General features: G+C 52.4%; 5 protein-coding genes across 5 annotated transcripts; 3 read left to right on the top strand and 2 right to left on the bottom strand.

The window, feature by feature from the left end:
* Window positions 1–1869: 1869 nt before the first annotated feature.
* Window positions 1870–6741, top strand: AURANDRAFT_72671 (hypothetical protein; the record flags this gene model as incomplete). Its single annotated transcript, XM_009043326.1, has 13 exons — window positions 1870–2194; window positions 2245–2529; window positions 2581–2637; window positions 2688–2742; window positions 2793–2834; window positions 2888–3179; window positions 3257–3952; window positions 4012–4691; window positions 4766–5218; window positions 5279–5411; window positions 5477–5887; window positions 5942–6029; window positions 6134–6741. 7 exons carry the CDS (start codon window positions 3485–3487, stop codon window positions 6181–6183), a joined length of 2283 nt encoding a protein of 760 aa, XP_009041574.1.
* Window positions 6742–7410: 669 nt separating this feature from the next.
* AURANDRAFT_72672 (hypothetical protein) lies at window positions 7411–8994 on the top strand (the record flags this gene model as incomplete). Its single annotated transcript, XM_009043327.1, has 6 exons — window positions 7411–7615; window positions 7654–7712; window positions 7761–7841; window positions 7894–8669; window positions 8695–8875; window positions 8915–8994. The coding sequence occupies 6 exons, from the start codon at window positions 7411–7413 to the stop codon at window positions 8972–8974; spliced, it is 1362 nt and encodes a 453-aa protein (XP_009041575.1).
* A 3079-nt stretch (window positions 8995–12073) lies between these two features.
* On the bottom strand, window positions 12074–13620 carry AURANDRAFT_70428 (hypothetical protein; the record flags this gene model as incomplete). Its single annotated transcript, XM_009043336.1, has 4 exons — window positions 12074–12516; window positions 12565–13211; window positions 13260–13405; window positions 13475–13620. The coding sequence occupies 3 exons, from the start codon at window positions 13371–13373 to the stop codon at window positions 12420–12422; spliced, it is 858 nt and encodes a 285-aa protein (XP_009041584.1).
* An 835-nt stretch (window positions 13621–14455) lies between these two features.
* On the top strand, window positions 14456–17388 carry AURANDRAFT_72674 (hypothetical protein; the record flags this gene model as incomplete). The annotated part of the gene is made up of 5 exons (XM_009043328.1): window positions 14456–14551; window positions 14578–14606; window positions 14643–14856; window positions 14891–16967; window positions 17021–17388. The coding sequence occupies 5 exons, from the start codon at window positions 14495–14497 to the stop codon at window positions 17056–17058; spliced, it is 2415 nt and encodes an 804-aa protein (XP_009041576.1).
* A 1784-nt stretch (window positions 17389–19172) lies between these two features.
* AURANDRAFT_39265 (hypothetical protein) lies at window positions 19173–23936 on the bottom strand (the record flags this gene model as incomplete). The annotated part of the gene is made up of 15 exons (XM_009043335.1): window positions 19173–19399; window positions 19441–19486; window positions 19535–19649; window positions 19714–19841; window positions 19893–19921; window positions 19968–19991; window positions 20089–20106; window positions 20167–20328; window positions 20381–20466; window positions 20551–20649; window positions 20709–20760; window positions 20815–20931; window positions 21081–21232; window positions 21288–23669; window positions 23733–23936. 15 exons carry the CDS (start codon window positions 23880–23882, stop codon window positions 19291–19293), a joined length of 3669 nt encoding a protein of 1222 aa, XP_009041583.1.
* Window positions 23937–24412: the final 476 nt, after the last annotated feature.

Raw genomic sequence — 24412 nt, forward strand, 5'->3', positions numbered from 1 at the left:
CGCGAAGGGCCTCAACAAGTGCTTGGGCGGTGACGGGCTCCGGCTCCGGCTCCAAAAAAAAAGACCTGACAATGTTCCCCCATCGACGCTGAGAATGCTCATAGGGAGATGGGGTACTTGTAACGCACAGGCCTAAAGTTCTCTAGGGGCTCCAGTGCACTAGGAAGTCGATCCGATGGCAGCGCTCGACTTTGACGGTTGCGTTCGGCGGCTCGGTCCGCGGGGCGCCCCGGCGGCCTTCGAGAGACGAGCACGATTCCGGGGCGAATGGGGCCTCTGGATCCGGGCCATTTCGACGCGTCGAGGGGCGATAATATTATGTCGGTCCAGGGTTCATCCACGTTATCAAAAAAGTTCCCCAACCGGTCTCGTCAAACATATCTCTCGACGGCTGCCGATTGATCTTTCGTCCGCCCAATTGCGGACAGCAGATCCCACACTGCGGGCTGTCTCCGCGTCGCGCGTCCGCAGCACATGGGCGACCCTATAGTGATTCCCCTTGGCAGCTGCGGCGGGCCCTCGTGACGCGGCTCTGATCTCAACTTCTGCGCGTCCCCGGGAGGATCGGACTGGGGTTTGGGAATCTCCGCCCCCGAGTTCCTACGGCGATGTAGGCTCGTTTTCTCCCCCTGTGGACTGGAACATGCCAAATGCGGTGTCGAAAGTTGTCCGTCCATCGACATCGACATGCGAAATGCTGCACGAAATCAGGGTTAGTGTCGATCGATTAATTCAAGAACCAATGGTGTTTGAAAAAGTTAATTAATTAATGCATCTTCACTATTGATGAAGTGGATGAAACAGGGGCAGCAAAAAGGGAGCGGCGCTAGGGGGATCACACAAGGACAGTGTCAGGGTGGAAATCAAAACTTTTTGAGGCGCCAGCCGCGCGGTCGGGACTATCTGCGATGAGCTAGCCGCGCCGGAATATTAGTCAGGTCGAGTGGGACCTAAAGGGAGGCTAGAGACCGAAAAAAAAATTCCGCGCGCGTCTACCCCCTGCTGGATGTATCTTGTGCCGGCACAGTGTGCCGGCAGATCTAGCGGAGCGAAGTGTGCCGGCACAACGAGAAATAGCGTTTTGTCGGTGTGCCGGCACGTTTGGTCGGCGGCGGCGGCGGCGGCGGCGGCGGCGGCGGCGGCGGCGGCGACCGATCAACCGAGAGCCCCTCTGGAGGGAATTGATAGGGGTGATGATATGCGACTTTCGATGCTGACCCCCGATGCTGCGAGAAACCGGGGCCCGCGCAGAAGAAGTAACTAGCTTCTAACTCGCTACTTTTATAGCTCCAAACTTGCACAGACGCGTTTCCGCGGACCGCGCGCGGTGTGCCGGCACACCGGAATGTGCCGGTGTTAGAATCCGAGTATGCTAGTATGAAGCACCAGCATAGTATAGCATGAGCATAGTATAAGGCAGGCTTAGCATAGCCAGCATAGGCCAGTATGAGCGTCCCAGCATAGGGAGGATAGCATAGTCCCGAGTTAGGGTAGCATAGCCCAAGGAGCAGAATGCAGGCTCCCTAGGTAGCTGGCTTATCGCCAAGCGCACTTTGATTGTGCTTAATCACACTCGCGTTCTGGCCTCGATAGTCGCCGTTTATCATCTCAAAGCACCTCAGGTGGTACGCTTAGCGCGCTAACTTGGGGGCGCGGCTTGGCCGGGGCCATAATTCACCCATTTTGCCTCGATTTGAGTTCCGCCGTTACCCGCGCGCGCGCGGTGGACTGGGGACTTCCCGCCGGGCGACCGAAAACAATACTAGTATTTCGATGGGCGCGTCTAGCCCAATGGCTGTTTTTGCGCGTTTCGCGTGCTTGTATAAATAACTTAGCCACTAGTAAGTGCTCGTCCCGTCGGAAGTTCCTATCGCACGTAGTCGCTGCTACACAGAGTGCGTCACGTAGGTTCGCCGCTGGGCTCCGCGCGCGGTTACATCGTAGGATGCAGACTAGCCGCCGCCGACACCGCTATGTGGCGACGATGCATGCGTCAGCAGCTGTCACTCACTGCGTATCATGTTCACTGGCATCGTCATCACGTGATTACCTCATCGTTGCGAAAGGATGCGAATTAACGATGTTCGAAGTAGCCTCAGGGGGACTAACCCAGAAGTCCCATTCGCAAGTTTACGGCCGTATTGCCGCCATCGTTGCATTCGAGAATCTGCAGAGATCAAGCGACATGCTACTTGCGGGAAGCTGCGCAATTTTTTGTGGAGTGTCTGATACTAGCTCTTTTAGGTCCTGGTGGAACAACGCGTGTTCTACATTTTGGCCCTGGGTGCAGACGAAAAATTGCTATCGATATCAAGGGCCGATTTGACAATCTCGGGTCGCTCTGTGCTTATGTCGCCCAGAGCAGTTGTTGATTCGAAGAGCCGCTGTATCGCGTTTGGCGTGTACGACAATTTCCTTCAATTTGCGGCAATCGATACAGCGGGCTATTCAGAAATTGCATTCGAAGAATGCTCTCATCTAACACATGTCTCTGATCTTGCTTTCCTGGATGAGCAAAAAGACTTTCCTGTGCGACTTCTCTCCTCCTCCTCGACGAAATATCGACCAATCTATTATCAGGTCCTTGCTGTGCTGGGTGATGACAGTGACAAGAGGAAACTAATTTTGACGTTTCTTGTGGCGTCACAGTATTCTGCCTGTGGTTAAGTACAGATATATTGACATAGATATCTGATCGACATTACTGGCCGAAACACGCGGCCAGGTCCATGGCGGCTTCAGGTATTCAACCCTTCATCGACAATGAATCATCTACTGGGAGTTGCCTTCAGGTTGAACCAGACATGTGCTGGTGTGTAGCACCGAAGCTACCTGTTCTTCAGTCTGCGTTTAAAAGTGAGCTTCGAACGTAGTCCTTATCAATTAGGTTGGTGGACTGCTCGTTATGGGCGGTCGAGAAATAAGTATTCTAGGAATGGCAGACCACGCTAGAGGATTCCGTCGAATTGCGGTTGCTGCTGCCAAAATCACCGTCGTCGCACCAGTGCCAGGCACCTGCAACTGGGTTGCCGTTGATGAACGTGAATTTGTCCTTCGAGCTGCTGCGCCAATACACGAGGCGTCGAGTCCAAGCTTGAAGATTTAGGTCTACAGCCTAGAGCTCGGTCGGCACAGATGTAGGCTTCGGGTTCTTGGTCGCGCAAGTACAGTCGCATCATGTTTGAAGCAGTGCGGCAGTCATTTAATTTTTGAAACTGTGGCCTTAGTCAACATGCAATCGTACAGCATCGCTCAGGTGTCGCAGCCTTGCGTAGTGGCTACTTGTTTGTTGGATCTGCAATGGGCCACTCAGTTCTGACGCAGCTCATAGTGGGCCTGAATGATGAGCATTCAGATCGCCTTGAGACTTTGGATGCACTTCCAAATCATGGTCCAGTTGTTGTTGCTTTTCCGAGACGGAATCAATATTGTTTCACACATTGAATGGGCTCAAACATTACATCTATCCAGACTGCAATAGGCAATGTGCGTTGTAGAGCCTGCTGACGCAGAAGGCCAGGGCCGTATCGTTGCTTGTTGTGGCGCTGGAGATGCTGGAACTCTTCACATTGTTCATGATGGCCTCGATGTCACTGGCACAGCGTCAAGGAGTCCTACTCGTATCACAAATCTGTCGTTGATTTTGTCTTCACGCGGTGAAATGGTTATCGTCTCTACGGAAGCTGCGACCCACGCCTTTCTAGTTGCCAACGATGGCTCCACTACTGCTTTCCCGAGCAACCCGCAGGGCTTTGATGAGACTATCAGCACAATTTACTGTTGCAATCTCGGCGATGCTGCGGTGCAAGTGACACCTAGGGCCATATCTAAATTCTATACGGGAGAAAATCGCCGTAAATTGAAGACATGGCGGCCCAAAGATGGTCGAATCACTGCAGCGACTGGAAACAACGGCGCGGTTATTCTTATTTCACTCTCAAATGGCAAATTAGTATACACGGCGCACTATTCAATGCATTATAGAATCATAGCAATCAAGCAATCAAATAGGTGCTCCTAGATTGTGATGTGGAACCGATCGCATCAGCAGCACTTGATGATGAGGCAAGTTGTGTTGCACTCAGTCCTAGTGGCTCTGCTTCATTTAAAGACTTGGGTATGGCGCATGCAACAGCAGTCTCAGTGTGGTCTGATCCAGTATCGTGCGTGTCTGTGTATGATTCGATTTTGAATAAAATCCACGATCCTACAATCACATGGCAAGACAAGTCTTCGAACGAACAGACGCTTCAATTTGTTCGAGCTCTCGTTCTCTCAGAAATAAACGAAAAGCCATATCTGTTTTGCGCATCAGGTGATGGTCTAGTCACAGTATATCAATTTGCATGCGGTAATGATGTGGTTACCACTACTAGATTAAGAGCTGTGTCCTTGGGTGTCTTACCTGCACGAGTGCTCATCCTAGGAGCTTTTGACCGCATGGCAAGATCGGTGCTGTGTTTCTCAGATCGAGCGTGTGTCGTTCGCAGGGGCTGTGCATCTCACCTGCAATGGGTCGTTGCATCTGCCAAAGCCTTTGGAGAAACCACTGAGTGGCGCTACTATATTGTTGTTCCTCTCCACAAGAAAGCCACGACCGCTATCCTAGCGTGCGGGAGTCAGTTTGCCATTTGCAAAATTGATGCCAATCAAGGCATTAAAGTTGTTTCTGTTCCCCTTGCGGAACAGCCGTGTTACTCGGCGTCCGTTTCGTGTGGTCATGTGTGGATTGTTAACATTCGTCACCGGAAGCGTACATGTCCAGGCTGTGTATATGCCATGACCTCCAATCCCACCTTTTTGCCGTCTGTACGATAGATCACCGCGAAGGTGACAACCAAGGGGTCATTCGCTTTCTTCGGGATGAGGCACCATACAACGATGTGCATCGGGAAGCTCTTGAACCGCTCGAGATTCCTCTCTGCTGCTCTATCATTTCTCTCGACTCTATTAGTACTTATAAAGACCAACGCGCTCACTTCGTCGTGGGGACAGCATTTGCGGCCCAGGAAAATGATTTCGAACCATGCTCTGGTCGTATGATAATCTTCAGGAGCGGTCAGGCTAATGTTGCTCCTTCTGTCTTGTTCTTCGTAGAGGCAAATGGAGCAGTATATGACGTCGCTGCTATGCGTGCAAGTCTCCTCGTTTGTGCTGTGAATCACGCAATACATATTTACGATCCCGTTGTCAGAGATAATAGAAGAGGGCATCTCAAGCAAAACAAAAGCGTCCCAAAGACGGCTTAGACCCGAGAGTTGACCACCATCACGTACAGGCCCAGGGCTTCATATGATGGTCTTGTTGTTGCGTTGAAAGTACAATGTTATGGCAACCTTATTGTAGTTGGTGATATGATGCGTTCAGTGACCTTGTTGAACCTTATACGACAGAAAATGATAATCGTTGAGGTGAGTCATATCAGCCGCTTCGAGCTCAATCCACTCAAGTTGGCTTGGCCGATCACAACTTATAGGTTGCATGTGATTACAACACCAATTGGGTGTGTGCTTTGGAGGTGATTGGTGATGGCTCATTTATAATTGCTGATGCTAGTGGAAGTCTTGTTGCGCTGGAAAGCTTGTATGGTAATTCTGACAAAGGCTATTTTCTTGAATCTCGAGCTAAAATGCACCTTGGTGACGTAGTCACCTGTTTTGCACGTGGGTCAATAATGACTCAAGACGATTGGCGTAACCCAAAAGTGTCGAAAGTAGCCACGCCATTAATTTTCGGATGCGTAACTTCTTCCAGGGTCCTCGTACTGACTCCCTTGATAGCTCGTTATCAGGTGTCTGGCGCAATCGGTTGCATCGTTTCTATTGACGATGTGACACATAGCTTGCTCGAGCGCCTTAGCAAAGTCCTCCTTGAATTTCACTCCGGTGTAAAAGCCCGTGTACATATGCTTTTTTGCCTATTATTACTAATATGTATGCAGGTTGGTGATTTTGATCACGAAACTTTTCAGGCTCTGCATAATAATGTTGCTACTTGTAATGCCGCACCAATGGACGATTTCATTGATGGTGACATTGTGGAATCTTTTCTCAATATTCCAAGAGCCTCTCAGTGCCATGTTGTCAAGAGGCTGAATATGGGTGAGAATGTATCAGAAACAACTATTCAGCAGCTAACGGACATGATCAGCGAGCTGAGGCACTTACACTAGTTCACGAGTAGCGCACCTGCGTGCAGAGGCCGGAAGCTCAATAAATGCGAACGGCAAATTCGGCGCTGTCGCACGGGGGTGTTGACAACTGGTTTGGGGGGGCAGGGGGCATTGAAAATCCGGGATTTTGCCGTCGTCGAGCCGAGCTCCGAGACTGCGCCTGTCACGAGGAGCCCGCTTACGAACGCAGCGTTGGAACTCGAAAACGACTCTCGGTTCGTCCGGAACCGTCCGGAGTGGGCGAAGGTGTGGTACGAGAGCGCCGCTTTTTTCTCCGGCGGAACGCGCGTCGGGGGGTCGGACGCGTGGGGCATTTCGAGGATTTTCTGGTTACACCCCCAGTTGCACATGCTTCCGTTTATTGGCGATATTAAGTTCGGCCCGCGACCGCGACCGCGTTTCGCCGGGGCGCCTCGTACCCGCGACCGCGTTTTGCCCGCGCGGGGGAGGAATCGGGACTTTGCGAGGTCGCAACTCCGCGGGATCTGTTAGAATCCGAGTATGCTAGTATGAAGCACCAGCATAGTATAGCATGAGCATAGCCAGTCTAAGGCAGACTTAGCATAGCCAGCACAGGCCAGTATGAGCGTCCCAGCATAGGGAGGATAGCATAGTCCCGAGTTAGGGTAGCATAGCCCAAGGAGCGGAATGTAGGCTCCCTAGGTAGCTGGCTTATCGCCAAGCGCACTTTGATTGTGCTTAATCACACTCGCGTTCTAAGGGCGATATTCGCCGCTTTATCATGGTAGCAGGTGCACTGTGATCGCAACCAAAACCAAAATACACACGCGCTGGACGCGATGACTCCGATGAGGAGCGATCTCCGACGCTGCGACGGTCGAAAAAAGGACATTAAGGAGTTGCGGAAGTCGAACGCGCCCGACTCACCTCGCAATCGTCCGAGTGTCGCGTCTTCGCACGCGCCTCAACCTCAAGCTTGCGCGCCACACAGCCACTGGGATCGATGTACAGTTCTCCATATTCGCCGAGTTATGGGCCAAGGAAGTTGGCCATACCATCGCGGCCCCCGAAATAACGAGTTCGTGCCGATCGGATCGACACAGTCCGTACTATTTTACTATCCAGTAATCCATAGTCATAGAATGAGCCTTATCTCGCTTCGCTTATATCAAGATTGTTGTTGCATTTTAACCTTCCTGGCTGAGTCAGCCACAATCTGATGTACGTACCTCGTTGATCGCTATAGGCGTCGGGCCGGCGTTGGGTGCGAAGCGGGTATGAGGCCTCCGCAAAAGGCAACATTAAAGATCAGATGGTCGTCCGACTCGGAGGATGAAGTTATGGCGGCAGTTACCGCGCCCTTACCGCCACCTGCGTCGCCTATTATAATGTCCGCTGCAGCCGCGTCGCGTCTGCGATGTCCACTCATCAGCGGGTGCCGAAACGTCGATGTCTTTGAGCACTTGGACCGTATGATACAATGTGCGGGCTCATTCACTAATATCTGTTCGCCAACGCAGGTATCGAAGAGGGGTCTTATGGTGTAGTCTACAGAGCACGCGACCTAAACACGCGCAAGGCAAACGCAACAAAAATAGCAGCAAGCAATGACACATGTCGTGCATAGGTTGTTGCCTTGAAAAAAGTCAAACTAACACGCGAAATGTGTGTGGACGGATTTCCTGTCACAGCTTTGAGAGAAACAAACGCGCCTGGCAGCGCTTGATGAGGTTCACTGGAAATGTTCTTGGAATGTGTAGGTTCTCATAGCGCTGCAGCATGAAAACATAATACGCGTGCAAGAAATGGTTGTTGGTTACGAGCACGATAAAATCTATATGGTAATGGAGCATTTCGACCACGATCTTAAATCGTGCTTAGAGCGCCACATTGGACCCTTCTCGCAAGCTGAAGTTAAATGCCTTGCGGTGCAGCTCATGGCGGGCGTTCGTCACATGCACCAGGCCTGGTTCATTCATCGTGACATCAAAACATCAAATTTGCTTTATTCGAACAGCGGTAAGCTTGCTATATGCGACTTCGGCCTAGCAAGGCGCTTCGGAGAGCCTATCGTACCATATACACGCGATGTGGTCACTTTGTGGTACCGAGCACCGGAAATACTCCTTGGTGCTAGAGAGTACTCCACGGAGCTCGATATCTGGTCTGTTGGATGTGTCCTCGCTGAAATTCTTCTCAAAAGGCCACTTTTTGCCGGAAAGTCAGAGATTGAGCAACTCTCAGAAATTTTCAAGGTCCTTGGCATGGCGACGAAAGAACGATGGCCTGGTTATGCGAAGCTGCCGTTCGTGAAAAGCTTCATCTGGAAGACCCAGAAGCACAACAAATTGCGAGATATTTTTCCTTCTGTCGGCTTCGGCTTGACCACTGCCACGCCTCTCACGGGCTTAGGTTTGAATCTCCTAAATGGGCTTTTTTCTCTCGACCCGACGAAGCGCATCTCAGCCAGTGATGCAATAGATCATCCTTATTTTACCGAGAGCCCAGCACCCTCTCCAAGGCCGAACATGCCCAAGTTTCAGCCCATTTTACCTGAATAGGCGCTTGGTCGAAAGAGTCATGCCGACGGTCGTCCGCTCGACTTGCTGGCCTGTCGCTGTGTCTTTGACCTGGACCGTGCGGCCTGACGTGGGGAGCACTAGCGGCTTGTCGCCTGAGAACGAGCCCATGCAGACGCTCTGCGACGACGTCGACGTTCGAGAGGTGGTCGCTGACCTCCTGGTGGTTGATGTGGGATTTTATTTCGACTTCACTCTGCAGGCGGCTGAGTTTGACGTCGTTCCAGACTCGGGGCCACGCTTCTTCCAGGTTACTCGGTAAATAAATAGATTTCCTTGGCGCCCGAGCCGATCGCCTTCTACTGGTCGATCTCGATCATGAACTCGCCGCCAGTCCCCTTGCCTGGGTGCGGCTTGCCCGAGAGAACGGCCCCGTGGGTCCCGCCGTCGGACAAGATCGTGCACGGCCATGCGCGCCGCTGTGTGCCGGGTATTTGAGGCGGTCAAACCTGTCAGTATGCATGTGGCGCTCAGTTGCAGTCGCCGTGGCTGCTGCTAGACCCAGCACTGCTCCAGCAGCAGCTGCCAGCCGCGTCAGCGAGGATACTTGCTGAATCAGGAGCACCCTGGCTTAGAAGGTACTGAGGGAAAGGCAGTCCTAGAGGCGGCCTGCAGGCGCGGCCCTGTATCAGCGAGCCGCCAGGTAAGCAGGGCCCTCCCCATTCTTCTCCAAATGACCTCCGGTGCCCCACCCCTCAGGCTGCTCCCAGCCCCTCCGCTGCAACTTGAAATGTCACCTGGGTGTTACCACCGCCGGCAGAAGCGGTGCCAAGGTCAGTATGTCACCCGCCAGGCCAGGGGTAGCCCCCCCCACGAGCATGTCTCTCTAAGAGCCCCCATGGAGCATGTGGGGCTGGTGTCAGTCCGCGTGACGGAAACGGCCAGGAAAGCGCAGCGCCTCGAGGTAGATATCGCGCACCGTGTCATGGGACCAAGTATTCTCGCCAGGAGCAATCGTGGACACGCATGGGTCTTCGACGAAGGTAGGTACCGTGGCGACATAAGATACATCCGAAGGAAATAATGAGGGGAGCCAGTGGTCAGCAACAAGCCGTACGTCAGACCAGTGTTCGAGGCGCAACGTCCGCATTTTCTTTCGTCGTGCTTGGAGGGCAGCGATGCGCAAGAGGCCTTTGCTAGATACCACGTAGGCCTGGGTACCGAACACTTTACTACCTACTAGATACTTTTTAAAGGCCAGCCCGTCCTATATTCTTAGGGCGATGGAAGTCACTGCTCCGGCGTATGGCATAAGGTCGCAAACCGGCCATTTTACCCGGAAATACCAAATTGGTGCCACCTAACTGTGGATCTGAACTTAGGAGGCCATGCGGACCGCGAACAACTTTTGGATTTGGCGTATAAAGTTGGAGATATTCCCAGTCACTTGGTAGTGAATCTGTGATGAATGGGATGGTCACGGGCCAACTTGGGAGCTTTTCGATCCCCACGGTCACGTCATCCTCTATAATCAATGCTCCCTGGGTGCGGTAAGGCTCAGCTGGATTATCATAACTTCGGCGAAGCTCTCTTGCTGCAAGAGCCAGGGCAAGCGCATGCGAAACTGTGCATGCTTGTTCTGAAGTTGTTGCCGGTCCGCGAATATGTCCCTGTGCTTGATACCTAAACTCCAGGGAGACTCAAAATCTATCTATAATACGCTCGACGCACGCTGCATCTGCTGAGCCGTCTACAAGGTACAGCTTTTCCGCTGAGTAATTTTTTTTTTTGGAAGAAAAGTTTCTCGTCGTGAGCAATTCGTCAGTCCCGGGGCACATAGAGGTCGACGCCGAGCTCGCCTGTGCAGGCACGCGTGAGCAGGTTGGCGAGCATTAGTTCCAAAGACGCTGCATTCGATGCGCCCGCGTTCGGGTGATATTTTGCACAGTGAATCTCGGGTATGCGTAGTCAGTTTTGGTCGGTGGTGGTAGCGTTACGCAATCAACTTTTTCGAAGGGGTCTAATTTCTTACCGTCAACGGCAGGAATCCGCGTTGCCACAATTCCAGCACCGTCAAGAGCCCTTTGCATGCGCCGTCGTCGATCTACGCTGCGATCCAAGTTTATCCAGAATACGGGATACCCCACGGACGGGTTCTGTGTCGGCGCTGTTTTCTTGTGACCGATTCTGCCCTGGAAGGTAAAATCGTTAACTGAAATGCCGCTTCCCATCAGCGCTGTGAGATTCGAATTAAATCATCTCTCCAATTTTCTGTCGACGAGAGTATGGGACGGGTATATACCGGTATTCAGCGCCCCTTTATTGGCGATCCTTTAAGTTCGGCGCGAGCCCGTACTTCCCGAACTGGGGTGCTCCTTCAAACTCGGTCATCTTCCCCGCGCGCGCAGCTCCTGAAAAAATTTGGTGTTTGACAGTGACCGTCGCTCGCTGTAAGTAAAATAGGGTCATACTAGAGATACAAGCCCGGTGCACTGCCAACTTCAAGCTAGGCCAATCCGATTGAGTCAAGTTGGGTGACTCCTAGATCAGGCCCTATGGGGGCTCCTCTACGGGGTCGCGCGGCCCTACTGGGAATTACTGCCATGTATTTTTAGTTACCGAGTAATGCGGCGCTCATAGCGGCAAGCACGGCCTCGCACCGAGACGCTCTCCGGGCCCAGCGGCGGCGTCGGCGTGCACGACGTGCGGCGCCTCTGCAGGTGCACCAGTCTGTCCGTGGCTGTTTCTGTCGCGTCTCTGAGCTGATTGACGTCGCCTAACTCGCGCATCGCCGCGCGGATCGAGGAGCGCGGCTATCTGCGAAATCAGGACTCTCGCGCGCTGAGTCGACGAGTGCACCGCCCACTGCCGGCAGACGCGACCGGAACTCACGGTGCGCGCGCAGATCCAGCCGAGACCCTCCGTCAACGCCTCGGAAGGCGTCGGCGTCGCCGACTCGGGCTTGCGCGACGGGTTTCACTCGGTCGAACCACAACGTCGTAATCGAGAACGAGCGAGCCGACGTCAAGGCAGCGACGAGGAACGCGGTCGACCGGCAGCGGTGCGGCTCTCACCTCTTCATCCATCGGCTAGGACGCACGAAACGCGTTCCAGGCATCTCGAACTGCCAAGAACCAACGTTTCGACCCGAGAGGTGTTCGCGGCCCGCGAAACCGACGGCTCCCAGACGCCCACCACGACGCGCGAACACGCGTGTTCGCACGAGTTGGACGCGCCAGGGGCTCCTATGGCCCTCCCAGCTTAATCGTGACGCTCAGTCCGCCAGGAACCGGCGTCCCGGGGCCGCTCCTGCTACTTGAGCCGTGGTGGCTGGGCTGATCTAGGAGTCACCCAGTTACCTTAGTCCATTATCCCGCCACAGTGGTGGCTGGGCGGATATAGGAGTCACCCTTAGCCCCGTACATTATCTTGACGTTAAGGTGCAGTCCGCAGAAGCAGGATGGGCGTAGTGGGTGAGAGAGGGGCTAGAGAGGGGAAGCCCAGTGTGCTACCTTATGGCGATAATGTGGATATCCTCCTCAGGGCTCCGCGAGTCGTCTTGCGCGGGGATGTTCAACTCTTATCATCCATGCCTTAACATCCATGGATGGTAAGGATGATCTTCGATGGCCAGGAGGTCAACTCCACCCTGGTTCACTCGCTCACCTGCGCGGCGCTTACTCAGAAAGCTCAGCCTGGGACTTGTACCCGCATTATCTGCTGTTTTTGCACTCAATTCAGCAACAGGAGGTTAATGCCGACCAACCTCAAGAAAAAGTCACCAGCCTACCATAGTCGTCGCTTGCGTCGAGATGAATGATGGCTGCTGCGTTACCACAACGACCACAGTAGTTGGGTGCTGACCTAGGTCTTGAGAATATACTAACCAAGAAAATTGTGGGACACTAGTACCATATTGTGATGATGGATTTCGGAGCAAAATGAAATTTAAATCCCTCCATGACAAGTTGATGCGAGCGGCAGATGAGACTTAGGCAATTGAGCTCATTGAACTTTGATGTAATTGCCTCACCAAAAAGATACCCAGCACCTCGAGTAGATAAGATCCAATCACTGTCTTCATCAATAGGATCGGACCAAAGGAGATCACAAAGCGCACCTTGACAGGGAAGTTCCTGGTGTCTATCTAGAAATGAAAGCTGTGCCATCGTTTGGATGTAGGGTGAAAGCCCACCATGGACACAGAGTATCTTGTCATTAACGATAGCGGCAATGCTGAGAGCATCGAACACAGCACAGCAGTCATGCCAGATTTGTGAAGAACCATACTTGAGGATGCATTCATCATAAAAGCCGTAAACTTGCGTGATCAAACGGGATTCGTGATTGCCTCGCAGCAAAGTCACTCGACTTGGATATTTTATCTTGTAACACAACAGCAGTTGCAACACTTCTATTGAGCAGCTCCCTCGATCCACATAGTCTCCTAGGAACACAAAAGAGTTCTCAGGCGGCGAACCAATCCGGAATATTCGCAAGAGGTCATCGAATTGGCCATGGATATCACCACAAACCGTGATGGGCGCAGATAAACAGACCTACTCTATGCCGTAAGATCAACGACAGCATTGGCGCCGGTGTATAACCACGTTTGCTTCCTCCAGTAATAAAGCGATGGCACGAGCGCACAACTCTCTGGCACCGGAAGCCGGTATCACTCGACCATCGTGCAAGCCTGCTATCCACTCGTCCACAATCATCTCGAGGCGCTACGCGACGTTGGTCCCAAGACCTGTACGGGACACCATTCGCGAACGCAACATTGACGACCCGACGCCCATTATGCTCGCCGGGGCTCGACGGATGAGTTCACTCGAGTTGTGATTCTTGCCTCTGCATCCTCTATTGTGGGTGTTGGTGCAGCGATTCCAGTGCGAAGTGCAATCCACTAGGGCCAACGCTCTCTGTCGGGTCATATGTCTTCTCTCATGAGAGCAGGATCTTCCGGAGGACTGAAGCTCAGAGGGGGGGAAAGAGCCCGGACAGAAGATAGTTACCTCAGATCCCGCCTGGGGTCTCTGAAACGCCTGAGACGCGTAGGTCGACTTCCCGGCAGGGTGAAAGCAAAACTCTTTGAGGCGCCAGCCGCGCGGTGGGGACTATCTGCGTTAAGCTAGCCGCGCTGGGATATTAGCCGGGTCGAGTGGGGCCTACGCGGCCGGTCCGGCGAGAGCCGGAAGGCACCTCAATGGCACGCATAAATTTACAATAGAATTTCAATTCTCAAAGTCTCCAGTGTCTTATGTCGATACGAAAGGGGCGCTTATGTTGCAATACAGCAGGCAGACAACGTGAGCACGCCAAGAATAGCAGCATATGGATATGGAAGAGGATTTTCCATGAAGCACCAGCACATTACAGCATGAGCATAGCCAGTATAAGGCAGACTGAGCATAGCCAGCATAGGCCAGTATGAGCGTCCCAGCATAGGGAGGATAGCATAGTCCCGAGTTATGGTAGCATAGCCCATGGGGCGGAATGTAGGCTCCCTAGGTAGCTGGCTTATCGCCAAGCGCACTTTGATTGTGCTTAATCACACTCGCGTTCTAAGGGCGATATTCGCCGCTTTATCACTATGCTCATGCTATACTATGCTGGAGCTTCATACTAGCATACTCGGATTCTAACATCACCACCATCATGTTGTGCATACCAAGCAATTTCTCTTCCCTAAATCTTACTGATCATCCCCCCTTCATTCCTTACAATGACCACGTCCGTAAAAGAAGCGACTTTCTCCTGCAGTCCAGCTAATCCAGCTAATCTGCCGTAGCTCTAGTCTCCAAAACACCTGCGGAGGGGATAACACAGATGAGGGACGATGGGAAACAAGGAGAGACCCAATAAACTGATACGCGATTACGGACGTGCAACGAAGGTTTGTATCTTATTTTTATGTCACAGACTTTTGCTCAAAGGCGGGCGTCGTTTTCGTGAAAAAACGCAATCCGACACTTTCAACGTCCCAGGCGCGACATAATTTTGAATTCGATACTAAATAAACCCTACATCACAACACAGTGGAAGAAACGAGCACTCGGTCTGTACGGCACGCAACTTGTCTTCTCTGAAGTTGGCGCAGAAGATGCTGTCAAGGAGGATGATAAGTCTACCGAAGAACTAGACTTGCCGAGATCAGCGCAGGTGGTGATACACTCTGCGCTTGCACCGTGTATTCCGCATGTCCACATTTTTCTTAAATCATGTACATTATCAGGTGCTTGGTGTTGCATGTGTCTGCGTGGAGACTGCAAAGCACCCATTAATTTTTCGTCCATTGGACGAGCGGCAGTCTCATCAGTTGGATGAGTGGATGAATGTGATTCGAACCGCAGTCACTCCACTCAAACTAGGATCGCTCGACCCTCTCGGGGAGCTCGAGGTTCTGATGAAGCGGAAAGACCTAACACCAGTCGAGGCACAGCGTGCACAGATGCTCATGAAGGATCACGGTATGATTCACAAGCAGGAGGGTTTGGTGAACAGAGTTCCACATGTTGCTATGGAGGCGTGTACTCCATCACCATCGCATCGTAAGCAGCCTCCGCTAGCCAGCGATGCCATCACTACGCGCATCGGCGGAAGTGAGTGGACCACCGGGGCATCACTCTTTGAAGCGAAGCCATCGCCTATCACTGTGCCACATGCGCTGGCAGTGGATCCTCCGGCGGAGAAACTTGAATCGGAGGTAGATATCACTCCTACTAGTACGTCACAATCAATGTTTCGTCAAATCAACCCAGTGGGACGAGGTGGCTCACATCCCACAACAACGTCAGTTTTCATGGGGTCTCTGGCAGCAAGCTACCCGGAGGCACAAGCTGCGTTTTGTACTTTGCATGCAGATGAACGGGCGCGGATGTCTAACACGCGACCCATGAACCCACCTCCAGGCGTCGAGGTCCTTTCTGCAGTACGCGACGGAGACGGACACTATGAGGGGTACATCGCTGCCAATGGCACCTGCGTGGACGTACATGGCATTTGCGTTGGCTACCTGAACGACGTCGAACGTACCGCCGGCAGTCCAAAGGGCGAGTATCTCGGCTGCGTTACCGAGCCTCGCAATGGTGAGGCCATGATCGAACGACCAGACGGCACGCAGCTCGCGGTACTAGATTTGGGTCGGACGCAACTCAAAACACGCTCTGGTTCCACGGTTGCTGAGTTCAAGATGAGCGGTGAAGTCATTGCAAATCTTGGCCATACAGTCTGCTCCTTTGATGCACTGTCCTTCCATGACCAACCCACCATGGCTCTCTATCTCTCTTTCATCAATTCAAGCCTTCTGACAAAGGCCGCGCTGATCCAGTCATCAGCACACCAATCATTTCCGCCATGCGTAAATCCCGCAAACCATGGGCGTAACAGTTCCCAGGAAGTGTTCTCAGCGTCAAATCCCGCATCGGCATCCCCGATTACCCCCTCTCCATGTACCTCATTCACTAGACCATCTGCTGATGTTATTTCAGATGTTATTTCACATGACGCTCCTTTGTCTCATAGCAATGAGCGCAGGTGTCTCGCTGATTTTCTCTCCAGTGAACCCTGGCAGCTCTCTGCTAAGGCGGGAGATACGTTTTTGGTGGTTGAGACACATGATGACGGCTGGGCTGCCTGCCTTGATGCCACAGGTCGCAGAGGAATGCTACCGTCTGCGTACTTTGAAGTCGTATCAGCGCCGACATTAGCAACAAGCCGACCCATGCTCGACGTTCCCTGCGTTCCGTTGTCCAGGTCTATAACCCTCTCCTCCCCATCGGCTTCTGATTGTCAAAGGAAACTGCGTTTGACGAGAAAGGGCTCTGTTTTGCCTCCACCCCCAGAGCCAGCGCCTAGCTTTTCACCGTTCGCTCTGGGCACGCCGGAGTCATGTCCTGAACGCAACACGGAGCAGTGTGCTGCAGGCAAATCAATATCACATGCGTCACATAGAATTGCCATCTCATCCTTCGAAGCCGATGGCACTCAGCATTGGCAAGTATCGTTAGATCTTGACGAGATCTGTCATATTGTGGAAGATCATGGTGATGGGTGGGCCTCGATAGTTAAGGCAGGAGGCGACGAGGGCGTAGTGCCCCTTGCTTTCCTAGCTCCGATTAATCGCAAAATAGATTCATTTCTAACGCATTCGCAGCCACTCCTCATTCCGCCACGGAGAGGGACTCACAGAGCTCTTCATCATTTCTCCGCGAGTGACCTGTCGTGGCAAATTGGGGTTGATACAGACGATGAGGTCGAACTCCGCGAAGAATTTGATGATGGATGGAGTTCTATCGTGCAACTCAAATCAGGTAAAAGCGGTCTTGTCCCATCTGGATTCCTAGCGCCCAAGATCCCTCTTTAGATTCGCGCACCAACGGACTATGTCTCTTTCCAGAATAATGAGTCCCAGTCATTCCAGAGCAATGCGTCCCAGTCATTTGGGCAAATTATTAGCGACATACCTCGTTTTATTGACAAGCCCTGAACCAGACACGACAGCCGGGAACGTCGTGGGTTCCCTCGGACCCCTTTCATCGCAAAGCGGGCTCTCTTGGGTCGGGTTTGGCGTCCCCAGCAGTCACGGTCCTCGGTAAACGATGAATCCCCCCGGGCCGGCACCCCAAGCACGGTGTACTAACACCCGTCGGGCGAGAGTACCAACACCCTTCGGGTGGAAGCTGGGTGGGAATGCTAGCTTTAGATGCAAACACTTCTTGTGAAGTCAAAACCAATTGATGCAAGGGCCGTCTAAGTGGGTGCTGCACGCTGGTGCTGCAGCGTACTTAAGCGAGGGGCTACTCCAGGTAGACTCGGCACGGTACCGAAAACTGCCATTAGACTGCCCTTAACTTGTTGGTTACATATGCCAGCGCGCAATGCCAGCGGGCCCACACATGGATTATTGGTAGCCGAATAAGCAGAGAGACATACTACTCCAAGCGAACCACTCTCTCGCCGCCCCGATTCCGGCCGGCAGCCGCGAGGGAGTAGTATGTTCGGGCACCCCAGACCCCAGACGCAGCCCCGCGCCGCCGGCCAGCCACATCGTCCCGAGCAAAAGACGACGCTTCAGCCGAGTGGCACATTTCACTGCAACGTGGTCCGACGATTACTAAGTGCCAAGGACTCCCCCGACAGAAATAGCGCCAAGCGTGGCTCATCTTAGGTTCTAAGGGGGTTTAATACGAAGTCAGAGTTGCGCTATGGTTTCGGAGGTCCCGTTTTCTGATGATCGGGCTACGATTTAATCTAAGAGCGACCTGCGCGGCCCCCGTACTGCCAGATGGCGCATGATTTAATATGTCATCATGGTGTTTTTGGACCAACCATCGCCATGGAAAAAAGAATCATGCAGTCAAGGTATCTTCTGCGACCACGGTTTTCTGGGCGCGTCCGATGCAGCGGTTCCAGGACTTGGCGCGGCGCTCGGTCTGTGGACCATGCCGCGCCTCGGGCCCGACTGCGAGTCGCTCGGGAAAGACCACCGGTCGATGGCGAGCAACTTGGTTCGCGTCGGGGCAGCCCGTGGATGACGAGAACGGCCGTTAACGATGGTGGGCGACCGACGAGGGGCCCAACTTAGTTCCAGGGGTCGAGCGGCGCGCTAGACCCTGGGTAAGCCACCCCTGGAATGTTTTCCCGGAGGTCTCTGCTTAGCACTGGCGCACCGAACGTCTGATTCATTGCGCGGTGAGCACCGTGTCACCCGCGGCGCCGCGCGCCCGTCGGAGGCGCTGAGATGATCTCGATCAAATCGACTCGAGCCGAGGAGCTGTCGCGAGGGCATCTGGTCGCCCCCATGACGAACGATTCCCGACGCTCTGTGGCTCGAAAGCGACCCGAAATTGGGTCGGGGGAAGCTGCCGAGCCTCACTGCACCCCCTGAAGCTGCCCGTTTGCGCCACCTCGCAATCGTTTGGGTGTCGCGTCTTCGCAGGTGCCTCGCCCACATGTTTGCGGACCTCGAAGCCACTGGGATCGTTGCACGTCCCTTCATATTCGCGGAGCTCTGGACGTCCAACAGTTCGCGAAGCATCCCGTCGTCGAGCGCAGCGATGCGGAGATGCGATGCGGACCGGGCTGTCGAGGTATCGTTGTCGTCAATGTTGACGAAATTCAATGGCTATGGTTGATTTTAAATGGAATTAAATCGGCGCGCAGGTTGCCGGCGCCGGCCAGCCTCCGGCGTCCCTTCTAGCCGACGTAGATTAAATAATCCAGCGCGACGGCGCTGTGATTATTTCGCAGGGACATCGGCGTCGGCAGATCGATTTGTCTCCCCTTGAAGTGCTAGTCTAAAGCGTGGCGTACTTAAGGGCGACTAAGAGGGGGGCCATTGACAGGGACGCGATCCGACCACAAGTAGCGACATAAAGGCGCGCTACATTTAATTGTTTTTTCTGCTGGCCGAAGGCCAGCCCTCCTGAGACCTCATGCTGGCCGAAGGCCGGCCGATTTTTTTTGCTATGTTTCGGTGGCTGGTCTTCAAAACAAGGGTTTTTGTTGGTATTTTTATTGATTTATTTTTATTTTAGATCTCGTCCCTGGCCCGGGCCAAGTCGCAAACTCAGCTTCGTTGGGTTTCTTTCTAGTTAACTCAAGCTGGCCCATGGGCTGCGCGCCGGCTGCGTGTCAGAGCGGCGTGTCAGCAGTCTCTGTGACTTTTGGCAACTTATTTGGTACGAGGGCTCTGCACGACGAAACCGGCCCATTGTTTACTGGGGCCGTCGACGCGCCCAACCTACGGCAATGCCCAGCCTGAGGCCGAAACTGGGCTCTTACATGTCTTCAAGTTTTAGCCGCGGTGTGACGTTCATACTCTGAAGCTCTGCGCATATCAGTTCTTTTCAAGGATGATCCCTGTGACACTCAGCACCTTGAAATAGAAGTTTGCAGGCGTAGGGGATACAAATGCGAGCCATCTGTTCGTTTGACCGGCAGTTCTGACACCAGCTCGTAAATGTGCTATCGATTCGCTCCGTGTTTTGCGCCTGAATTCGTGGACTTTCATGAAAACATCACAAAAAGGCCCCTTAGACTCGGCAGTAGTAGAACTGTTGAATATCCAAGCAGACCACATCCCTCGCAGACATGCACATCAAATTGATCAGACGAAATCATTAGTCTTTCTGTTATCAAGTTTGCTGCACCATATGAAATCAAACAGTCGCGCTCCATCTCACCTAGTCGTTGGCGGTACATTTCACGGTGTGAGCTGCGACACTTGCACTCACCAAGGCGAAGACCACCATCACGAGAACGCCTGCGAGAAAAACTCGAAGAAAACTCAAGACATAACACGGATTCACCCTTCCGTGGGTTGTCGCGTGAGCCTGTGAATTTGAGTGTGCAATTCATTATAAACGGTGTCGGCTAGTCACTCTTCTCCTTTTTCTAAGAAGTGCTAGCGCGATTGACACTGCAGTATTCTGTGCTCGAGGACCGCGCCTGTGTTATCATTTGCTTAGTTTATAACGAGAATTGTATCGTCCCGGCACCGCGTTGTGCGCGCGAGCGTGCATCTTGTCCATTACCATGTGTTTCAGCTTTTGGTAAAAGACTGGGCCCATGAAAACATACACTCTCAGTGGCTCTCCTGAAATGCCAGAGTACAGCATGTCTTTCCCAATATAGGAGAACCCATGTTTGAGGAGGGTACACGACGCTTCGCTATGGAAAATGTGCTTCAACTAATCCAAGAATTGGCTGAATAGGCAATTACCTAGCGCAATCCGCAGAGCCAGTTTTTTCACCAAAAGCAGTCCCGTATGCTTGACGGCCGGAGCACACACCACACTTGCCAGCAACCTGTTTTCAGGTAATTTGCCAGAAGAGTCATGATTCTAACTGGATTCTAGCATGTCTAATGCAGGCAAGCGCTGGATTATAGACGAGCTCAATGATTTTTCCAACAGTCATTCGACTGGGGAACCCATGGGGATTCATAATCACATCAGGACATACACCGGTATCGGAAAATGGCATATCCTCCTACATAAAACATGAGATGAGGCATTTCGTTTCGGGGTACCGTTGATTGTAATTAGCACCTGTGATACAATTGCACCACAAACACCCTTTTGGCCATGGCGGCTTGCAAACCTGCAGGTTTTGATAGTTTCGAGACACATGCCAGGAATGAGCTCTGGTATATACTTATCTCCAACCTCTGGGCGCCGGCATTGCCTTACCATAACCTTGACAAGAAATTGATCTGTTTCATTGGCAGTTAGAAGAACGCGATCCACAACACTCGGTGCGGGAGATTTGTAGCTGCAAATCATCACAGGATTAAAGATACGACAGAACAACACAAGTACGAACGTGCATGGCTGTGCTTTGTATGACATAGACGCAGTTTTGGTTAATGACCGTGCACGGCCAGTGCGGCCTGTTTGCATTGTTGCGTGGTGATTACTTACTGCAGAACAACAAACGCACTGACTCGACCTGGTAGCGCTGGTGTGAGTTCATCGCGATCTTCGACTGGCATCTCACGATTGATCATTATGGACTGGTCATGCAGCTTCTCACCGACACGACAGATACCGTCATTATCAAGAGCGGAATAGCGCTTGTACCGTGCGTCATCAGCACCTTTGCAATTTAAGTGAGAGGCGAAGTGAGACAAACACATAACCTTGTAGGAATAGTTCTATTGATGGTGGGCCAGTCGTGCGATCGCAGGCCCCATTCGCATATCGCCTGATTGAGACTTGGTGCCGCTTGATCACAAGACATCGCATGAACCCTCTATCAAGTGATGCCCTGTTAAGTACTATTGCGTCTTCAATGTCATAGCCAGAGTAAGACATGACTGCTAGGGTTGCATTACATCCTCCCGGAAGAGCGTCAAAGTGAACAAGGTCAAGAACGCGGCTTTTCACCATGGGTTTCTGCGGATAGACGAGAGAATACAAGAGTGAGTCCATGCGTTCGTACTGATTTGTTGCAACGGAGCCCATTGCTTGTTTCCCCATAGCACATTGATAAGTGTTTCGCGGTGACTGATTGTGATGTGGAAATGCAACTAGGCCGGACACAATACCTAGAATTGTCACTGGGTCGATTTCGACATGTGTGTGGCGTGGTGTGAGTTCACGCTCGTCTAATGCAATGAAACAATTGTTCTCTTCATTGACATCGACGTATTCAATAATTCCTACCGTAGTAAGGTGGTCTAAAGTACCAACAGATTGCGTTGATGCATGAGATTGTAACCGATTAGGATCTCCATCGTTCTTTGATTGGCTATTGGAATTGGGATAAGTTTTTGCAAAGGCAGTTGCGAGTTGAGCCGCGGTTAATCGCGAATGTCCGTGCGTCGCAATTATCAATGGCCGGCACACACGTCCACCGTCGCAGGCGACGTAAATTGCCCGATGAACCGTGTGCGTGTAGACTGACACAAATTCGCCTATTCTCTTTGAACGTCTCATGCATCGCAGTCCCCGTGCTAACTTGTGTGGTCTCCGACAGGCTCCAATTACAAGACCATTGAGGAAGACAAGATATGCGCCAGGATGCGAATTAAGTTCAGCACCGTTTAGATAGCCCAGTTGTTCAACTCCCAAATCAAAGCATGAACGCTTTGTTTTCTCAACTTCCGCATCTGTTGTCACATGTGCAAGAAGTGCAAGATTCTTTACGAGGCCGCAAGTCTCACCCTCGGGTGTGTCGGCGGGACAAAGCATGCCCCACTGGGAGAGTTGCAATGCACGGGGGCCTGATGTCTTGCGCGTCTTTTCAAACTGGGAATTCACGCGTGTCATCATACCAATGGCGGAAACGTACGATAGGCGTGATAAAACCTGGGTGACTCCTGCGCGATCCATTTTGAATCGCTTCAGCACCCAATTTCCTGTGGATATAGCGTGAACAAAGCCTTGAGAGATAGTGTCAGTGCGCCAGACTGTTGATTTGACAATATCAAAGACAGCAGTGCGGTTTTGCTTTTGCAGGACAAGATCTGCTGACCGCTTGAGGTCGGCGTTGAAACGCTTGAAGAGGTCTTCAAATAGGAGGCTCAAAAGTTGACCGGCAAGCTCAAGCCGCTTATTCCCGTAATAGTCTTTGTCGTCTAACAGTGAATTGTCCAACGATGCCGCGAGCACACGCCTTGTAACATGACCAATATAGGTACGTTTTGCTACAAAGTCATAGTCTTCTACCGGTACGTGGGAGAGAACAACATGGGCGAGAACTTCACGAGCCTCATCCTCTATAGAAACGGGCCGGCGTGAGTGAGGGAGGTACTGGGAGCGTGAGCCATCGACTGATTGCGCTTTTTGCTTGGCTCTGATCGCTTGCCCAACGTACTCGAGAGCCTGCTTCTGAGTCTTCACGTGAGCGGCGCACGGCTCTTCCATTGAATTCACAAAAATATCAGCGATCTTAAGGTCTGCAGATGAAACAAGTTCTGCAATCTCTTGGTCCGATTCCATTCCCATTGCCTTGAGTATGACTACCACTGGTATATCGTCACCAAGGGTGTTGTGCTTGAGGTAGACTCGATGCCCATGTGTGGTTGGCTTGACAACGATAGAGCATCTACTCTTGCGCTCGTGAGTCGAGCTTGTGATAGTTGCACACACAAATCCTTTTGCGTCGAGCTCGATAATCATTCGGTTTTTGGAGAGCTGTTCTTGCATCAATATGACTTTCTCAACACCCTTGACAACGAAATAACCTCCTGGATCGTGAGGACATTCTTTTAGTGCTTCAAGTTGCGACCATGATTTATTGTGCAAAACGCATTGGCTCGATCGCAGCATAATTGGGATGCGTCCTATCGGAACCCTCTTTGTGGTCACGATTTGCGGTCCACGACGGTACCTCACATCAACGAAGATCGGGGCGCTATAAGTACAATCCCGTAACCGACACTCAAAGGGTGTCGCCGCGGTGCTCGTGAAAGCATCCTCTTCGATGGAAGGTACCCCGACATAAACATCGGTATACGACAAATAAAAATTGGGGTCAACCTCTGAGCGCACTGTGTGATTTGGCTCCTACAATGATTGGATTTTTTATCATTTATTTGATCTGATCTCTTTTAGAACGCCGTCACGCTCTGCGGCGACAACTTTCTTTATCTCTGTCTCGATGAAGTAGTCAAAGGAAGCTATATGTTGGTTCATAAGTCTGAGGAAATGTGGAAGGAGTTGCCACTTGTTTTCGAGGTAGGGATTTTCCAAACGCCTGCTCATCGGAAGAGAATGCATTGAGATCGCAGATTACTCTCGCAGGGACCATGTTCTGAACATGATTTATGCTGTACAAGCAAGGGCCCGGAAATCGCGAGGGCCCTGAAACTTGAAGGCGTCGATAGCGACTCCGACATTTTACAACGGCGTCGTCCTTGGGACGCTGTGGCCTGCGAAAGACACGGAAAGTTGCAGTCAGCATACTCCGACGACCCCACCGAACCACCGGGGGAGAGACCGCGCTATGGCAAACCTCCAAAGGACGCCCTGGGGGTGTGGCTCAAGGTGGAAAGCAAACGAGCTCGCTGTGCCGGTAGCCGCGCCGGCGCAGAGACGGCCTCCCCGGGGTGTGCCGGCACAGTCGAATCCGGCTTGTGCCGGCACATTCCGGTGTGCCGGCACACCGCGCGCGGTCCGCGGAAACGCGTCTATGCCAGTGTGGGAAACAACGTACGCCTAGGCGCGCCCACTCGAATTAAATAATTAATATTTAATTATTGTTTCCCGCCGGCGGCGGGCGGGACGTGTACTACACCTCCTGAAAATCG

Source organism: Aureococcus anophagefferens (assembly GCF_000186865.1).
Source record: "Aureococcus anophagefferens unplaced genomic scaffold AURANscaffold_51, whole genome shotgun sequence".
In the NCBI taxonomy this organism is placed as follows: domain Eukaryota; class Pelagophyceae; order Pelagomonadales; family Pelagomonadaceae; genus Aureococcus; species Aureococcus anophagefferens.